Source organism: Lithobates pipiens, unplaced genomic scaffold (genome assembly GCF_037356315.1).
Source record: "Lithobates pipiens isolate NorthernLeopardFrog02 unplaced genomic scaffold, aLitPip1_a1.2 Scaffold_8, whole genome shotgun sequence".
NCBI classification, from domain to species: Eukaryota; Metazoa; Chordata; class Amphibia; order Anura; family Ranidae; genus Lithobates; species Lithobates pipiens.
Genome location: NW_027507903.1, coordinates 254,002,530 through 254,022,109, shown reverse-complemented (window position 1 = coordinate 254,022,109; position 19,580 = coordinate 254,002,530). Strand labels below are relative to the sequence as shown.

Below are 19,580 nucleotides of genomic sequence, written 5' to 3'. Positions count from 1 at the left end.
GTTGTAAAGGCAGAAGGTTTTTTTTGTTTTTTTTTTAATCTTAATGCCTTCTATGCATTAAGATAAAGCAACAGCCTCCCTAACACCCCCCAATTGCCTACCTGACCTCCTTCTCTTTCCAGCAATGTCCACAATTCCCTCAGCCATCCAGTACACTCCTCCTGATTGGCTAAGACAGAGCAGCAGCGATATTGGCTCCCGTGGATGTCAATTAAAGTCAGTCAGCCAATCTGGGGAGAGAGGGGGCGGGGCCAGTTTGGGGCTCCATGTCTGAATGCATACACGGAGCTCTGATTTGGCTTGGGAGACAACCTGTAACAAGCTGCTGGCTGAGGGGCACTCAAAGGAGGGAGGGACTAGGATCAGCAAAGAGGGACCTGAGAAGAGGAGGATCTGGGCTGCTCTGTGCAAAACCAACTACACAGAGGAGGTAAATATAACATGTTTGTTATTTAAATCACTTTAAATAGCGTCTTTGGTTTGTGGTACTCAGATTCAGTGAGTACCGCTATAAGCACACCACAATGCAACCACACTGCATGCAAAAACAGACATACAGTGTTTCAGGCTACCAGATATCAGATGTGATTATTCAGGACATTTTACCAGAACCCCACTAATTATTTCATTTGAGTTCTAACAATCAACTTCTGTCAAACAGGGAGGGCCACACAAAAATTGGTCAATCCCTGCTGAACCAGACACATTTTGATCTAGCTTAAAGTGGATGTAAACCCCCAAAAAAAAAAAAAAATTTGAATTAAGGCTTGCACCTTGTACAGTATAGGATTTCATGCCATCTGTGCCCGGTCTTAAGAGTTAATCCAGCTCTTAGCAATCCTCTTATCTTTTGTCAGTGAGATAAAAAATGACACCTAGAAATAGGAGTCAGTTCTTCCCCCTTGCTATGAGTGACAGGTGATTTACATATATCATCCACAAAACTGAGAGACATTCTGTGTACTTCAGAATCCCTCCTCCTTTTTTCTCAAGCTCTCTCAGGATTGCTCCACACCTCAGCATGATTGGGCATGCTGAAGTCATGTGGTGACCTTTCTGGGTTTTGACTGGATGTTAGTGATCATAGCAGAAGTTCAGTGTAAGAAATACACAGGAGAAAATGCATGTTGAAAAGGGGAGTGTAGAGATGGGCGGGGAGTCTACTGACATCACGATTCCACCCACTGAGCTTTGAACAACAGATCCACTCACAGAATCTGTAATTTTTCGGGTCTCATAACAGACAGAGGGGGAGACATTTGACAGGTAAGAATGCATGCAGGAGGCATGTATATCTTTCTAGATATCCACTGTGGCAGTAGATTAGAATGGATGAGAGTGGGTTTACATCCATTTTAAGGGTCTGTGTTAATAGGTGTTGCCTTCCTATGTGGGAATGCAAATCCTTTTTAAAGCAGGTCAAAGGCAGGTTAGAAGGAGGTAAGCTGTATGTATATTGCACCTGTCAGTGAATTCTAAATGATCCCAAAAGCATCTCAAACTGATGTCAAAATGCATTGTCACAAGCCCAAAGCCAATCAACACAGATCCTAATGTTAGCGATACACAGGAAGAACCCCGACCAAGAATGAGAGGCAGTAAAATATCTGCCCTTTTTTTTGTGCTGATGGCAGTACAATTACATTGAAAGCTCCATTCAAAAAGGAATGACACGACAGAAGACCAGGCCAATGCTAGTGAAAGAGCTGCAAGAAGAAAGCAAGAAGAACTGAAGAGTGGGACAAGACCCCCGAAGAGTGGGACAAGACCCCCCGAAGTCGGAAGAAGATTCCGGACGGCGGCGGCGAAGACGAAGGAAAAAGCCAGGCTCTGCCGCTAGTAAAAGAGCTAGTAAAAGAGCAGAAGATAGTGGAGGAGTCCGGCGAGAAGACCCCATCAAGACAGAAGAACACCACTGGAGCAGTCTAATAAAGTATTTTAAAAACCTGTGTTGTGTTTTTTTTTTATGTACACTTTTTTCCCCCAGGTGAATGGGTAGGGGTACATCGTACCCCATACTCATTCATATAGCTTATAATATATATCTTATTAAAGGGGGCTCCCGGATTCTGATAACCCCCCCGCCAGCAGACCCCGACAACCAATGGCCAGGGTTGTCGGGAAGAGGCCCTTGTCCTCATCAACATGGGGACAAGGAGCTTTGGGGTGGGGGGCCGCAGGCCCCCCCATGTTGAGGGCATGCAGTCTGGTATGGCTCAGGAGGGGGGGGGCGCTTGCTCGTCCCCACCCCTTTCCTGGCCGGGCTGCGTGCTCGGATAAGGGTCTGCTATGGACTTTTCGGGACCCCCACGCCGTTTTTTCGGTGACAGGCCTAGCAAGGTGTCAATCTCGCCGATGGAGGCAGCGACATTGACTTCCTTCGCTAGTTCCGTCTACCTGGAGCCACGTTCAAAATGAACTGACTTTTCTCCGTGTGTGGGCAAGTCCATTCATTTCAAAAGTCCGATGGACTAGCACACAGATGGGCGGATTGTCCATCAGACTGCCGAGTCCGGCAGACAATTTTGAGTCAAGACTTCTTTCTAAGTCCGTCAGACTTTTGAGAACAAAAGCATTACAATACTTTTCATTATTTTTTTTTCACACTTTACTTCAAAGTGTATACACTTTGCTGATCCCAATTCTTGATCAGTGTTTGCTCCTGTTGTTGTTATACTGTTGTATTGATATTTTGATATCATGTTTTAACCCGCCAAAAAATGGGTACTGTATTCTTATGCAAGTCATATCCAGATTTCCTCCTTTTAAAGGCGCATGTCTTTTATATCAGTAATTAGCTTGGGAAAGTGCATGGGTGGCTGAAACATCGATGCTGTCATTTATTCATGTGTGAGCAAAAAATGTTGCTCTTTTTTGCTAGCCTTTATCAGTGGTATTCTTTTAAAAGATTCTTACAAGGTCTATTAAAGACTCATTTTTACCGTGGGTACTTCCTGTTGATTTTGGGAGATGGGGTTGCTTACAAAATACCTTGTGTACAGAAGAGCTTAGTGATTTTTCTTTCATATAAATTACCGTAAGTTTTAAAGATTGAAAAGGGTTTTACAAATTTAGTAAAAACAAAGTAAGTCTAACTGGCACTGAAAGTGTTGTTTTCACAGCAGGAAATGTAAGCCATGCACACCCCACACCACAGATTTAGCAAGCCCTACGGTAATACAGAATTAGCACATATTTTTCATTGTACTTCCTGAAATTGGTAATTAACTGTAGCTGCTGCATGTTTGGAACCAAAAACCACTTTATTTTAACATTTAAGATTCGTCAGGGATTACAGTATGGTTTTTGACCAACTACATCTAGTATGACTAAAAGTCACACCTGTAATAAGAAGAATTAATGACCCAAATTACAAATTTTTTGAACCATGATCAAAATGCCTCATGCAATGGCTTCTTTATGGTATACCTATGTAGGTGGCACCTAAATTGATTTTGTGTCTGGCCCTGTTTGCACTAGCAATTTCCAGCAATGTAGCATGGTATGTTTTTCATTTGATGGAATTACATTCATTAAAATTATATAAGACCTAATTAAATGCCTACTAGACATTAAAATTGTACTCCAAGCAGATATAAAATAAAATAAAACACTAATAAATGCAATTATAAATGTACAAACAAATCAATATAGATACTTTATGGTTCAATATATTTTTTAAATTACATTTTACCTTACATTGCATACATCATAAGGTACACAGTACAACAGAGGTAGCAGCTTGGCAGACCACAGAGACAATTTGAGTGATTGGAAGATGGCTCATAAACAGGCAATAATCCAGATTGGTATTGTTAAGATTATTGATACAGATAAGAACAAGATAGAAATTGTTGGCTGGATGGTCTAGATCTGCTAATTTAGACTGATGAGGTTCTGAGTAAAGGCAATAAAAAGTGTGTGTGTGTGTGTGTGTGTGTTTGGGGGGGGGGGGGGGCATAGGAGGGCAGAGGGTTGGTAAAAGGGCTGTGGTCAAGCCAGGCCTAAAGACCTAGCAGGCATGCGTCAATTACAGATGGGAGAAAGTGTTTAAACTTAAACTTTTTAATTTTGGATTTGGTTTCAGCTACAAAAATAGTGGAAGATGTCCATACTTTCCCAGTCTTCTGCTTTGTTGCAGCAAATACATGGACCATAAGCTTAAACTGTATGTTGAGGATATCAGATGGCCTGACACAGAGGAGAGTATATTCCACTCTGGGAAGGATTGCTATTAATGTAGTAGAAGAAGTAAGAAAATATTGGTCCAGAATTGCTGAGGCACCAGGCATGTCCACCATGTGTGATAAAATGTACCCAGTTGTCCACATGCTCAAAAACACTATTGGGAATAGCCAGGTACAAAATGAGCAATTCTAATGGGTACTAAATACCAACATGTCATGACTTTATAATTGGTTTCTATAGCCAGTTTGTAATGCGAGCTGGATTTCACTGTGGCCCAAATTCGACATCAATCTCCCTCATCTTAAACCTTCCCTAAGGCTGTTGTTCACTGCCAAGTGTAGGTCAAAACCTGAGAGTTTACAGGAAGGTATATATGAGTGTTATCATGCCCAGTGAGTGTGGGTCCTTATAGCACAGCTTCTCAAAAACGGTCAAGAATAGGGGGCTAATATAGTGTTCTATAAAGTGTTTTATCTGAAAGTATATAATTCTGCGGATAGCAGTGGGTATGCCTGTCGTAGAAACAAAAAAAGACTGGACCTAGTTAGGCACAGTAAGCTTGGATATTTGGAGATTTGGTTCCTGCCTGCCAAAATGTAGGCTTGCAATTTAGAAATGGTTTGGAAAGCTGGAGGGAATTCAGACAGAACGCTCATCACTAAGCCTTCACCATTAGGTGGGCCTAGAGTGTAAGGCTATTTAGACACGTATGATTCCCACGGCCGGCACCCTCTCCTCTGGGAAGGGGTGTGGCCTGTCTAGGTGAGGGGAGCAGCGACGTGTCTGTCCCTGTAAATGTGGTCTTGCCTTTTTACTTTTTGTATCCTAAATTCTCCCTCCAGGGTTCTATTTAAAGTGGAACTGTATCCAAAACAATTTGATAGAAAATAATGTTTTTTTTAGCAAGGATTCCACATTAATAATTATGCTACCAAAATTAGTGTGTTCTGTAAACTGCCACTAGCATAGCTCCTGTTTTTTCTTGCCGGAGGCTGCCATTTTATTAAAGCCCAGAGCCCCTGAGCAGCAGCAAATCTGTAGGCTGTCAGCAGATTGGTCTCTAGAGACTCAGATTTTCAACACAATTCCAAAAATGGAGAGCACATGAGCATGTCCAGAGCAGGGCCAAACAGTGTATTGTCTTATTTTTTAATGTTTTACATACTGTAGCTATACCTGCAAAGGGGGCCAACCAGAAGTGATCTATCAGGACTTAATTTTATGACTAAAATTCCACTTTAAGTATGACATTAGACAATTTGAGTCAGCCTAAATGCCTTTAGGTAGGATGTAGTAATTGGCTTTTGATAACTCTTCATTAACCCCCCTGGCGGTATTCCTGAGTCTCGGGGTGAAAATTTTGTACCATTAGCAGTAACCCGGAGTCAGACTCGTGACCACATCGCTGGATCCAGGATGCGTTTACTTACCTTGTCCCCTGGATCCAGCGATGTCCCCCCGCTGTACAAGCGAGCCGTCCTCCGCTCGATCTATCTCATCGCCGCGCTCCGTTCCCTGCGAGCGTTGCGACGCATGGGGACGGAGAACAGCGCCAAATTTAAAAAGTAAAACACACACAATACATACAGTATAATGTAATCTTACAGATTACATTGCTGTATGTAATTATTTCACATCCCCTTTGTCCCTAGTGGTCTGTTCAGTGCCCTGCATGCAGTTTTATAATATAAAAACTGTTCTTTATGCCTGGAAACTGGAGATTGTCCATAGCAACCAAAACTGTCCCTTTACATCAAAAATGGTTTTAGACCAGCGAGAAAACAGCGATAATAAATTAGAATCACTCGCAGAATTGAGCGATAATGATTTGTAGGGAGATCCATCATCAAATACTGAAAATTAATGACAGTGACAATACTGCAACTGAGCAAATATCAGTGTTTTTGATTTGATTACATTATTGAATATTTTTTATTATCGTTATATTATTATTTGGTATAATTATTTATAGTTATTTATTATATTATAATTTATGATTTAATTTTTCAAACTTTATCATACCCGGGATGTCTACTAGACTCTGGTTTGGACAGTTTTAAGAGAGTTATTCCTAAGAATTACAGGACTACAATATAAAACGCCAAATTTCCATGCAAAATAATTGTACAGCTTTCAGCACCTAAAATCTGAAATAATCGTACCGCCAGGGAGGTTAATATATGAAGCTTACTTTGCTACCTGTTGGCTAGAAGGTATGATTGATGTCTTCATTGGCCACCCACTTTCTTACTCTTTTGGATACTGTGTGCTATTCCTTTACTAGTCAAGTGGGAAAGAAGGAACACTGCCTTCTATAGTATTTAACCTGTGAAACAGCTACATATCATTGCACTTGCACTAAGTTTTGCTCTCACTCATTAGAAATCTGGTTCTTTTTAGATTTTTTTTAGCAGAAGAATGGTAGGAAAGTACAGTGGGGGGGGGGGGGGGGGGGATAAAATGATCATATGCCCCTGTTCGTTTTTGGAGGATCCCATGAACATTTGTGCCATTTCTGAAGCCATGCATGGCACCCTGTACAACAATATGATTGCACACGCCTAAACTTGTCTTTTTCACATTTATATTTTTACTAGAATTGTCACTTTTTTGAACAAACAAAATGCACATGCTATTAAATGATTGAAATTTGGTTATACCTGAATAAGCCCAATATGAAGGTGTTAAATCAGATTTTTCTTCCCAGGTGCCAGGGCTGTAGCTTATAATGTTTTCTTTCGCACCCAGGTCAAGATTAAATCAGTATCCCCTGACAGGATAACCTATGCTGGAAAAAGGAATGTTCTGATTACTGGAGAGAATTTGAAGAATCTAACAAGACTGTTTTTAGTAGGCACCAGCAGCTGCAAACCACAGGAGTAAGTTAGAGCGCATCAAACACTTTATGTAGCATGTCCATAGTTCTATACCACCACATAGTTTAGTGAAATGCAATGCTGGACATACATGAGCAAATCTTTTGCCAACAAATAAGGACAAATAAGGATCCAGCATTTTTCTGCAAACTATTCAGCAATCAGGGCATTTAAAATTTCACATTATTAATATTTCTTCCACTGGTCCTATGTCTTATCAGGCTTTACAGTATTGTCTCAGAGAAGCATGGACTGTTGCATGCAATTAACATGTTTGCACATTGGATCTGTTCGAACTCTGCCCTTCATTGAAAGTTTATTTAAAGCCCAACTCTAGGATCAAATCACCACTTAACAAAATTATTCCCAAATTCCTGTTTTCCACTTACCTTAAAGCAGAGCTAAACCCATCTCTTTAATGCCTCTTGCACACTGCAGCTTGTAAAAGTACAGATTTATTTTTTACTGAGCTAAAATACAGCCCATTAATAGTAATGTTCCTATGTACACAGCAGCATAAACAAAAGCCGTGAGTTCTTCATTAAAAAAAAGAAAATAGAAAAATCTGCATTTTTGGTCAGTAATTTACATGCATGCAAAGTCGTGCAACAAACGTGAGAATACGCTTTCACATTTGTGCACGCAAATTTGCACAAACGCATATACACGAAAAAGCATACAAATACATACAAAAAAAAGTCTGAAAAAGTAGATGCTCAAACAGGAGTAACGTGTGTAAGAGGCCTAGCAGTTTCAAAAAACAGTTACAACCCCGGCATGTGTCCATCATATGGCTGGTGTCATAGCTGACCACATGTGCAGAACTTGGCATTTAAAGATCAAACAGAGGCCAGGGTGGCAGCTTCCTTGGCTGAAAACGATAGAAGGGCATAGTTCTGCTTTAAGCCACGGTCACATTATTATCCAGCATCTGGTCTTTCTCCTCTCTGTCTACTTTCTGGAAGAGTCCTTCTTTCAGGTGTCCACGTCACTGCCTGCTGCTATGGATAATTCCCATTGTCTAGCCAGGGAAGGGGTCTTCTTGGAATCCAGAAGAGGATCAACATTACAATGAGGGGAGTAATGGAACCAGCCATAAAAAGTTACGTGTGACACTGCACTAGTGGTCCCAGAAGTCAGAAATGGCGTTAGTGTGGGGCATGAATGGGGGGACTTAGGTGAGTATAACTGGCTTTACCAAGTTAGTAAAAATATACACCGGGATTAGAAGAAGGTGGGAAGGCAGAATGAGGGAAAAATGATTTTGCCTGGTGTTGGCCTTTAAAGTTTAACTGTCATTACATAAACATGGTGTTGGCTTTTCTAAACTTCAAAAAAACACTAAGTACCTGACCACAAACCAAATAAAACTGATACTGCTCAAATGCCCCAATCTCCTATGTCAGTCAGTTATGCCAGTCTGTAATGGCCACAAAGTTTATGGGTACTTGAATACTGGCTCGGCAGACACATCAAGGACTACAACAAAATTACACCTTTTTGCACACTGCCTTATCATATACTATGCTCTTTTTAGTAAAAGATTGCTTCAGGTTGCTCATCAACCCATGGGACAACCCCTTCTAACATGTTTTGCCCAATATGGGCTTAATCATAGAGACCTCTACAAATAAGCCCCTAATGGGTGAAACATGTTACAGGGGGTTCGTCCATAGGTAGGATTCCAAGCAAAAGACATTTTTTACAAGGAGGAGTTTACTATATGCTTAGGCAGTGTGCAGATGGGCACCATTTTGGTATATACAGTATCTCACAAAAGTGAGTATACTCCTCACATTTTTTTAAATATTTTATTATATCTTTTCATGTGACATCACTAAAGAAATAACACTTTGTTACAATGTAAAGTAGTGAGAGTACAGCTTGTATAACAGTGTACATTTGCTGTCCCCTCAAAATAACTTGACACACAGCCATTAATGTCTAAACTGCTGGCAACAAAAGTGAGTACACCCCTAAGTGAAAATGCCCAAATTGGGCCCAAAGGGTCAATAGTTTGTGTTGCCACCATTATTTTCTATCACTGCCTTAACTGTCTTGGGCATGGAGTTAACCAGAGCTTCACAGGTTGCCACTGGAGTCCTCTTCCACTCCTCCATGATTACATCACAGAGTTGGTGGATGTTAGACACCTTTACCCTCAGCTTCTTTAGCAAGGCAGTGGTCGTCTTGGAGGTGTGTTTGGGGTCATTATGTTGGAATACCGCCCTGCAGCCCAGTCTCCGAAGGGAAAGGATCATGCTCTGCTTCAGTATCTCACAGTACACGTTGGTATTCATGGTTCCTCCTAATGAACTGTAGCTCCCCAGTGTCAGCAGCACTTATGCAGCCCCAGACCATGACACTCCCACCAATATGCATGACTGTAGGCTAGACACACTCATCTTTGTAGTTCTCACCTTGTTGCCACCACATATGCTTGACACCATCTTAACCAAATAAGTTTATCTTGGTCTCATAAGACCGCCGCAGGACATGGTTCCAGTAATCCATGTCCTTAGTCTGCTTGTCTTCAGCAAACTGTTTGCGTGCTTTCTTTTGCATCACCTTTAGAAGAGGCATCCTTCTGGTAAGACAGCCATGCAAACCAATTTGATGCAGTGTGTGGCGTATGGTCTAAGTACTGACAATCTTACCCCCTACCCCTTCAACCTCTGCAGCAATGCTGGCAGCACTTATACGTCTATTTCCCAAAGCCAATCTCTAGATATGACACTTAGCATGTGCACTCAACATTTTTGGTGGACCATGGCGAGGCCTGTTCTGAGTGGAACCAACCCTATTAAACTGCTGTATGGTCTTGGCCATCATGCTGCACCTCTGTTTCAGGGTCTTGGCAACCTTCTTATAGCCTAGGCCATCTTTATCTAGAGCAATAATTCTTTTTTTTTCAGATCCTCAGCGAGTTCTTTGCCGTGAGGTGCCATGTTGAACTTCCAGTTACCAGTATGAAAGAGTGAGAGCGATAACACCAAATTTAACACACCTGCTCCCCATTCACACCTGAGACCTTGTAACACTAACGAGTCACATGACACCGTGGAGAAAAAATGGCTAATTGGGCCCAATTTGATCATTTTCCCTTAGGCGTGTACTCACTTTTGTTGCCAGCAGTTTAGACATTAATGGTTGTGTGTTCAGTTATTTTGAGGGGACAGCAAATTTACACTGTTATACAAGCTATACACTCACTACTTTACATTGTAACAAAGTATCACTTCTTCAGCGTTGTCACATGAAAAGATATAATGCAATATTTACAAATGTGAAGGGTGTACTCAATTTTGTGAGATACTGTATTGACACATAGCTTCACCATTTTCTTGACACTGAGCTACAGCATGTATAAACATTAGAACAGCCAGATTGCTTATTTTGTGTCAGTGACTTAAAATATTTTGTTCCTGGATTTCTTTGTCTCTTGCATAGTTTATCACCGCATTGACCAGTTGTGCCTGCCCCATTTACAAAAATGTTTACCAGATGGAGGAGCACAAGAATGACTTATGCCGTGTACACACGAGCAGAATTTCCGACAGAAAAAGTCTGACGGAAGCTTTTCATCGTATATTCCCATTGTGTGTATGCCCCATCGGACTTTTTACGTCGAAAAATTCTGACAGACCGAGAAAGAGAACATGTTCTAAATTTTTCCAACGGAACCAATTACGCTCGTGTGTATGCTGTTCTGATGTACCAAAAACGACGCATGCTCTGAAGCAAGTATGAGATGGAAGCTATCGGCTACTGGCTTTTGAGCTTCCTTTTTCTAGTCCCATTGTCTGTGTTGTACGTCACCGCATTGTTGACTGTCAGACTTTGGTGTGACTGTGTGTATGCAAGACAGCTTGAGCGGAATTCCGGGCGGAATTCCGTCTGAGAAACCTCAGAGTTTATTCCGACGGAAAAACCGCCTGTGTGTACAGGGCATTAGGGATAACCTCATCATTGTGATGCTTCTCCATCATTGTCCAATCAGAGAGCTGAGGACTTAATATTAACCTTGATCATTGTGATGCTTCTCCTTCATTATCCAATCAGGTAGCTGAGGCTGGGGTTAAACTGTATTGGTTACCTGAGGAAGAGAAATGTGAAATCACAGACCTTACTGTGATGTCAGGCAGGGATGTATAGATCAAAAGACTGGCTGAGCAGAATAATGAGTATTTGGATTCACTTATATACTTTATGTTTCAACTGAGTCTTTGAGGTTTTTTTCTGATGTATAGTTGCAAATACATTTACTGTTTTTATTGTTAGAATTCAAATCAAAAAAGAAGAACACTGGAATGACACACATGCTTTTATCTCTCTGCCAAATGCCAAGGAAGTCAAGCAATTATGTGTTCAATGTGAAGGGCGGTGTCAACAAGGCCCAAACATCTTTTATGAATCACTGCCTACGTGTTCTGTGAATGATCCAAAGGTTGTGTGGCTCAGGTAAAAATGATCAAGCTAAGCATTGTGGTTTTATTTTAATTTCTGCTTGTTTATCCTTAGCGTCAATTAAACAAAAAATCTATACTAGGATATAATTGTCTGTTTCTAATATATAAGTGATGACTGATTACCAAATGTTGCAATAGTCTGCATGCTTTAGCATAGTATTGAGAAAATAGAAAATAATTTGAGGAGTTATTGGTGTCACTGCAATATTCTATATCAGTGGCTCCTAACCTGGGTATGAGTACCCCTGGGGTACATGCCAGGCTTTCAAGGAGGAAAAAAAATAATAATAGAGGAACAGTGATTTACCCACTTATGTAAGGCATACTGCCAGCAGTGTCACTGAACTGGAGAGCCAGTTTGGAGGAAGAGGAGAGAGCAGGGAGTTATGGGCTGTGCTCTCTCCTTCTTTCCGCTGTACGGTTTTAATGCCATGTGGGAAACGCACAGAATTTGATGGGTTTCCCACATCGCATCAGTGTGAACCTGGGCTAAAGGTATAAAGGGAACTTTTAAGATCAAATTACGTGGCCAGGTCAATATAAAAAAAAAAGGATTTATCACAAATTAAAGTGGTTCTAAAGGCAGAAGGTTTTTACCCCCTTCCTGACCAGAGCACTTTTTGCGATTCGGCGCTTTAACTGACAATTGTGCGGTCGTGCGACAGTACACCCAAACAAAATTGACGTCCTTTTTTTCCCACAAATAGAGCTTTCTTTTGATGGTATTTGATCACCTCTGTGTTTTTTATTTTTTGCGCTATAAACAAAAAAAGAGCAATACTTTTGAAAAAAATTCTATTTTTTTACTTTTTTCTATAATAAATATTCCCCCAAAAATATATAAAAAAACGATTGTTTTCCTCAGTTTAGGCTGATATGTATTCTTCTATATATTTTTGGTAAAAAAAATTGCAATAAGTGTATATTGATTGATTTGCGTAAAAGTTATAGCGTCTACAACAGGGGTCTCAAAGTACTGGCCCGCGGAGCGGTTACAATTGTCCCGCAGGACTGATGCATACTGATAGATTTCCTGGTAAGCAACGGCCACCTGCTTATGATGTGTTTTTTCTCTTCCTGGTTTACTTGGAGTAAGTCGGGCTAGCTCACACCGCTGACATCACGTGATGTCCACCACTGTTGCTTCTGGGAGTTGTAGCCCACCAATGTGTGCTCAAGCTCCCTGCACCCGGTGGGTGGAGTCTGGAGAGCAGCGAGCGCAGCCAGCCTAAATACAGTCATTGATGTTGCTATGGAGTGCGGGAGGGGCTAGGGATGTGGCTGCCTCCTTCACTCCTCCCACAGACTCCTTCTCTATGGATGATGCCACAGCTGAAGCAGATAGAGGCGAGGACACACACAACAGCCCCACCCACCCACCCATGTCTTCATCTGCAGAAATGAGGCATGCAAGTTACTCTGCACACTGTCACTACAGTTCTAGATGCCCTGTACCACCCCAAACTGCCCTGTGCCATCCCAGCCTGCCATGTACCACCCCAACCTAACTTTACCACCCCAACCTACCCTGTGCCACCCCAGCCTGCCCTGTACCACCCCAACCTACCTTGTGCCACCCCAACCTGCCCTGTGCCACCACAACCTGCCCTGTACCACCCAACCTACACTGTGCCACCCCAACCTGCCCTGTGCCACCCCAGCCTTTCCTGTATCACCCCAACCTGCCCTATGCCACCCTAACTTGCCCTATGCTACCCCAACCCCCCACTATACCACCCTGTACTACCCTAACCTGCCACTATACCACCCTATACAAGCTGTAGGTCCTGCTGGGAGCTGGCTGCAGAACTGTGGGTCCTGCTGGACGCTGCAGAGCAAACACTGCCAAGCATCTGGCAGTAAGCAGTGACTGGTAGCAAGCAGTAACTACCACTATATATACTAGTTTAATGTTCTTTTTCAAGCTTGAAAGTTTGCATGCAGCCCCCATGGGATATGAAAACTCGTTCGCGGCCCTCAGGTAATTTGATTTTGAGACCCCTGGTCTACAAAATAGTGGATAGTTTTATGGCATTTTTATTATTATTTGTTTTCTTTTACTAGTAATGGCGGCGATCTGCGATTTTTAGTGGAACCGTGACATAATGGCGGACACGTCAGACAATTTTGACACATTTTTGGGACCATTGGAGATTTTTACATTGATCAGTGCTATAAAAATGCACTGATTACTGTAAAAATGTCACTGGCAATGAAGAAATTAACCACTAGGGGGCGATCAAGGGGTTAATGTGTTCCTTAGTGTGTGTTCTAACTGAAGGGGCGAGGGGACTGTGTAGGGGAAGGGATAGATCGAGTATGAGCAGACGATCTGTCACTTCTCCCCTCAGAGAACCGCAAACTGTGTGTTTACACACACAAGTCCCGGTTCTCCATGTTCCCCAGAGTGATCGCGGGAGCCTGACGGTGATCATGACTGCTGAACACTTGCATCGGCTCCATGGGCAAGCAGGGGGTACGCGCGCCCCTAGTGGCCACAGGGCGAAGCGATGTTACATAGGGTTGTTTCGCCCAGCCATGCCATTCTGCCTCAGTACAACTGTGGCAGCTGGTCGGCATGTGGTTAAACTAAAGAACCTTCTGTGTGCAGCTCCCACACCCTTATTGCTTACCGGAACCCAATCCCAATCCAGGGCTGTGCCCAAGAGCAGCATCTCTCTCTGCTCTCTCTCTCCTCGCTGGACAGAGAGGCAACAGTGTGAGCCATTGGCTCCTTTCACTATCAATCACAGCATGTGAGGAGAGAGTAGAGGCAGAACCAAGTACATTTAGAATCACATTAATGTATGGTTTTCAGTTCAAAGAAACAGTTCTACATTTTGTTCTTGGTACATTGTGACTTATGTCTGTATATTTTCTGTTTAGTGGTGGTCGAAACCTATCACTGTCTGGAACAAACCTGGATCTTGCGGATACATTTAGTATAAATTGGAACACTTTTCACAAAGTAAGTACAAACCAAACATCAAAATTTGCTTCCAGGTCCTATACAATGTTTTACAAACTTGAAGCTTTTGTGGTCCTGATCTGATGCAATTTTGTATCAGTTTCTATATTTATAGGGGGTCCTGTCCTGCACTTTCTGTTACCTTTTTGATTAATGGTTACTATGTACTTAATGAGTAGACATTGATGTTGCTAATTACCATATGAACTGTAGAACAGCAAAGTGTTTTCATTTCTTGAATCTTTCCCTGTAAGCGGAAGACACGTTAACCAAAACCTGAAAATCCAGAACCTTCCTAACCTGTCTACAAGGCTGGAAGAAGGGTGGCCAACATAACTAAGCTATGATCTTAGAAAAACTGTATATTTTTTTCATTTTTTGACATTAAATGCAGTATCTTTAATATAAGTAATTGCAATAAAAACAGCTAAATGCGCAGTTACATAAATGGTGCTAGAGTTAGCACCAACATAAACAGCCCTGTACTGTGTCTCCAGCCAGGGTTCATTCCAACAGCCGGAAGTGTACTCAAGAAGAAACTGGAAGTGATGTCAGCTGATGGGACTTGCTTAAAGATTATTTTTGTTGTTATGCTTTAATATTTGAATTTCACAGAAGTAGCGCCTACCTTTTGGTTGTCATTTATGTTTTCCAATTGTTTTTTCACTTAAAGGGGCAGCTGCATCTTTTCACAAATGACTTTCAACACAGTTGGTATATGTTAAAATGTATTAGGATGGCACCACATCTTATCACTTTTTTACTTCTCAGCTAAGCACTAAGCATCATACTTTTTGGGGGAAAAAAACTCAGCCCTGCCTTTACAAAATAAGAGCAATTGGCATCTGTGCTTTGAGGAGTATGGAATAACTGATGCCTATGGTGGGTGATAAAAGAACTGAGTGTATAACTGTTACTGATCAGAAACCTTCTCCTGGGGTTAGCTTAAAGTGAACTTAAAGTGCACTGAATTTCATCTGTATTAAGTATATAAAGGGGTCACCAAAAACATTCAAGTCCTTCAAATAGTTTCTTGGTTTCATTGACTTGGCACTAACCATCAAATCTCTGCCACAGTTGAGCCATGCCCCTGTCAGTTAACAACTCAATTCTTAAGTCCAAAAAAGGCTTGAACATTGTTATGTTGGATGAAACGAATCATGCCAAAGCTGTTTGGAGGTTTCCAAAGATACTGGTGCATGCACTTTAGACAAATTCTTAAACATTATTAGTTGATTTAAGGCATACACATGTTCATATCAGGGGCTTCATAAAGGTCAAAGAAATCTTTTTACCACTGTGTTTTTTAAATGAAAATCATAGCATGAAAAGAACACAACTAGGGCCTAGTTTCAAAAAATGGAGAAAAGAAAAACGGACCTGTTGCGCAAATTGATACATCAGATCCCTGGTTACATTTTTCAGGGAATTAAAGATGAAATCTGATTGGCCACCACAGGTCACCTTTGCAGAATATTGCCTTACTGGTCAAAGTCACAGGCTAAGATAGTTTGTGTAAAAAAAACCCTCAAAAATAAAAATCCAACCCTACACAAAATTAATCATTTTTCTATCAGACTTTGACCATTCATTTTTTATTTATTTTTTGGTTTTGGATAGATTTGGGAAAAGTAAATACACCTGTCAAATTTTCATTGCTGTCCATAACCCATTAAAAAAATTTCACCTGATTTTCTGTCCTTCTGACAGCCTATGACAGCAGGACAAGAAATGGGGGGAGTGGCTATCACAGGAACAGAAAGCCTAACACTAATAATTTTACATTGGCTCTAACCCTTCCCAAAATAAAATGTATTGTATTGCAGTCTTTATTCCTGGAGGAGAGACTTCACATTGAGGTGAAATTTGCCCATTGGGAACACAAACCGCATTAATAATACGTTTTGTCTTGACTTAACCCTATGCAGTAACAAGGAAGACAGCCACACTTGGCTCATAAGCCACTTTATTATTTTTCTTATTAAAAAATATACACTACAGATCTCATTAAAACTCTATTTAATGAGATTCAGGATCATGGCTTCATGAGAACTTCCAAAAAGAGACTTCTGTACACAGCATTGCTAAAGATAGCAAATGAGGAACTTTGTTTGCTATCACAAAGAGCTTGTATTTTCTATATGAATAGTCCACAGAACACCGGCTATTTAAAGGCTGCCCAAGAAGTACCTGCCTGATCATAACTATATTAAAGGGGATTTTTGCTCGGCTTGGTAATATGCCAAAACAATAGGGTTCACTGCAAAGAATCGTAGCTTGGAGCTTATGTTTACAGCAAAATTTCAATACACACATGCTTGTCAAATGTATAAATTATATACAAAATGCCCCAGTGCTGCCACAAAAATATACTTTATTAAATGTACATTCTGTGTATTTTACTTAATATTTAGAAATGTTTGTTCTGCATTCTACAGGACTTTAAATGTCAGGTGAACAATGCACGCTGCTATTTTATAGCTGAGCCACTAAGTGAAACCACCCAAATTCTCAACATTAATATTCATGTTGAAGGAAATAATATAAAATGTGGGACTGTACATTCAAAGCCAGATCCTGTGTTCACAACTTTTACGGCAATTGATGTCGGTGATGCCATTGAACTTAGTATAAAGGCAAGTATTTTGCTTTTAACGTGATTACATATTTGTATACTGTTTGGTAGTATCCCTATAGTTTCATTTTAAAAAATGTTGAACTACGTTATTTTGCTGAACAATTTATACTTGGCTGCTTACACATTCAGATGTACCAAACCTGGCATTCTAGATATAGGTAGAGCCTTGGGTGCTAAGCCACAGCTCTAAATTACTCGAGTGATAAGCTCTCTCTGCCCTTGTTCCTGTTTTTGTTTCCTGTCAAACCTGGGTATTTGCACTGCTATAATGTGGGTATATTAAGGTGATTCATATATTTATCTTGCGATCTCTAAAAAGAAAAAAGAGGATATTGATTGTAATAATATTCACAGTATATGCAGTACTGTACAGAATTTTAGGCAGGTGAGATGCATGGAAGAATGGCAGCCAAAAAGCCATACCTCTGACATGGAACCAAGGTTAAGACTCAACTATGCACAAAACATGGGACAAATGGCAGCAGGTGCTCTGGATTGAAGAGCAATTTGTTTGCTTAAGGGCTGGAGATCTGTACATTAATGGGTGTTTTCAGGCAACAGTGAAGTATGGTGGAGGTTTCTTGCAAGTCTGGGGTTTCATTTCTATAAAAATAGAGTTGGGGATTTGGCCAGAAACCAATGGTGTCCTCAATGCTGAGAAAAGCAGGGAGATACTTATCCACCATGCCATACCATCAGGGGGAGGGTGATTGGTCCCAAATCTTTTTCTGCAGCAGGACAACAACCCCACACATACAGCCAAAGTCATTAAGAACTATCTTCAGTGTAAAGAACAATAAGGAGTCCTTAAAGTGATAATTTGGCCACACCGCCCTGATCTCAACATCATCAAGTCTGCCTGGGATTACATGAAGAGACAAGGATTTGAGGCACCATACATCCACAGAAGATCTGTGGTTAGTTCTCTCCAAGATGTTTGGAACAACCTACTTACTGAGTTCTGTCAAAAACTTTGTACAAGTGTACCTAGAAAAATGTATGCTATTTTGAAGGCAAAGGGTGGTCACACCAAATATTGATTTGATTTGCACTTCTGTTCTGTTCATTTACTTTACATTTTGTTAAATCATAAAAATAAAGTATTAAGGCTGGCCATACATTATACAGTTTTCTCGTTCAATTAACTTAAACTATGTAGTGCAAGGACCTGCTAGATTGCATACAAATTGAGTGTACTTACTGTAGGTTTGACCTCATATTATACAGAATGGTTTTGGTAAATCTAAAGTTAAAATGTACAAGGAAATCATATAATGTATGGCCAACACTTCAGTTTCTGAAAGCATTCTTAATTTACAGCATTTTTTCTCACTCGTCTAAAACTTTTTCAAAGCAATATACATATATATATATATATTGGTATATATAGTATTGGTATGCCTGTTTTTAGACACACATGAACTTTCCCAGTCTTGGTCTGTAGGGTTCAATATTGGGTTGGCCCTACCTTTGCAACTCTAATATCTTCAACATTTCTGGGAAGGTTGATCACAAGGTTTAGCAGTGTGTTCTATGGGAATGTTTGACCATACTTCCAGTTGCCCATTTGTAAAGTCAGACACTGATGTGGACAAGAAGGCCCGGAAGTGCAGTCTCCGCTCAAATTCATCCCAAAGGTGTTCTTTCGGGTTGAGGTCAGGACTCGCACATCTATGTCTTTATGGACCTTGCTTTGGCCGGGACCCCCTGATTGACTTGTGCTGTAACAAGTCACAGCACAGCTGGGGGGGGGGGGGTGGGAGTGTGCATACAAGCCTTACCCGGAAGCGCTGATCACTTACCAGATGCGTGATCCAGTGAACAGCAGCCACCCTGCTGCAGTAAATGTACGTGAGGTGGTTGCTAATCGATTAAGTAATGAGCAATAACCACTGAATAGAATTATATTTTCAGCTATCTCTTAGGAGCTACTGTGAGCTGTAGAAATAGTAATTATTACCAGGGGTTCCCTGAGTCTGAAAAGTTTTTTCAAGGGTTCCTCCATGTTAGAAAGTTTGAGTTTGGCTGTTCTAAAATTATTACTAAAAGTTGAAGAATTAGAATAGTTGAGAACAGCTCAGAACATTTTCACTTAATAAGCTGTAAAATATATTTGTTCACTGGACTGTCAACTATAGACTTCTTCCACTTATATTTGCCCACTGGAAAAGTGATGTGGGAACTGTCTGGAGGCCACAGCAGTGGTAATGTGTGTTAATTTAATTGTTAACCTTCCAAGGGGTAGAAGCATAGTTCTCAGAGTCCTATTGAGGGCCAATTTACACCATTTGATAGTAATGCATCTGCACAATTTTTTCCAATGTGGTGCACTGCAAGACCAAAAATTTTACTAATACCCTGTACACACGGTCGGACTTTCCGATGGAAAATGTGCGATCAGATTGTCTTGTCAGAAAATCTGATCGTGTGTGGGCTCCATC

The 19,580-nt window shown here is 41.0% G+C and overlaps 1 protein-coding gene across 1 annotated transcript in view; it reads left to right on the top strand.

Annotated features, from left to right (window-relative positions):
* Window positions 1-19,580, top strand: part of PLXNC1 (plexin C1) — a 160,330-nt gene that overhangs the window by 61,854 nt on the left and 78,896 nt on the right. The window contains exons 10-13 of the mRNA XM_077470617.1: window positions 6,937-7,067; window positions 11,346-11,525; window positions 14,420-14,501; window positions 16,940-17,137. Coding sequence (XP_077326743.1) covers window positions 6,937-7,067; window positions 11,346-11,525; window positions 14,420-14,501; window positions 16,940-17,137 — 591 coding nt within the window. The remainder of the gene's footprint in view (window positions 1-6,936; window positions 7,068-11,345; window positions 11,526-14,419; window positions 14,502-16,939; window positions 17,138-19,580) is intronic.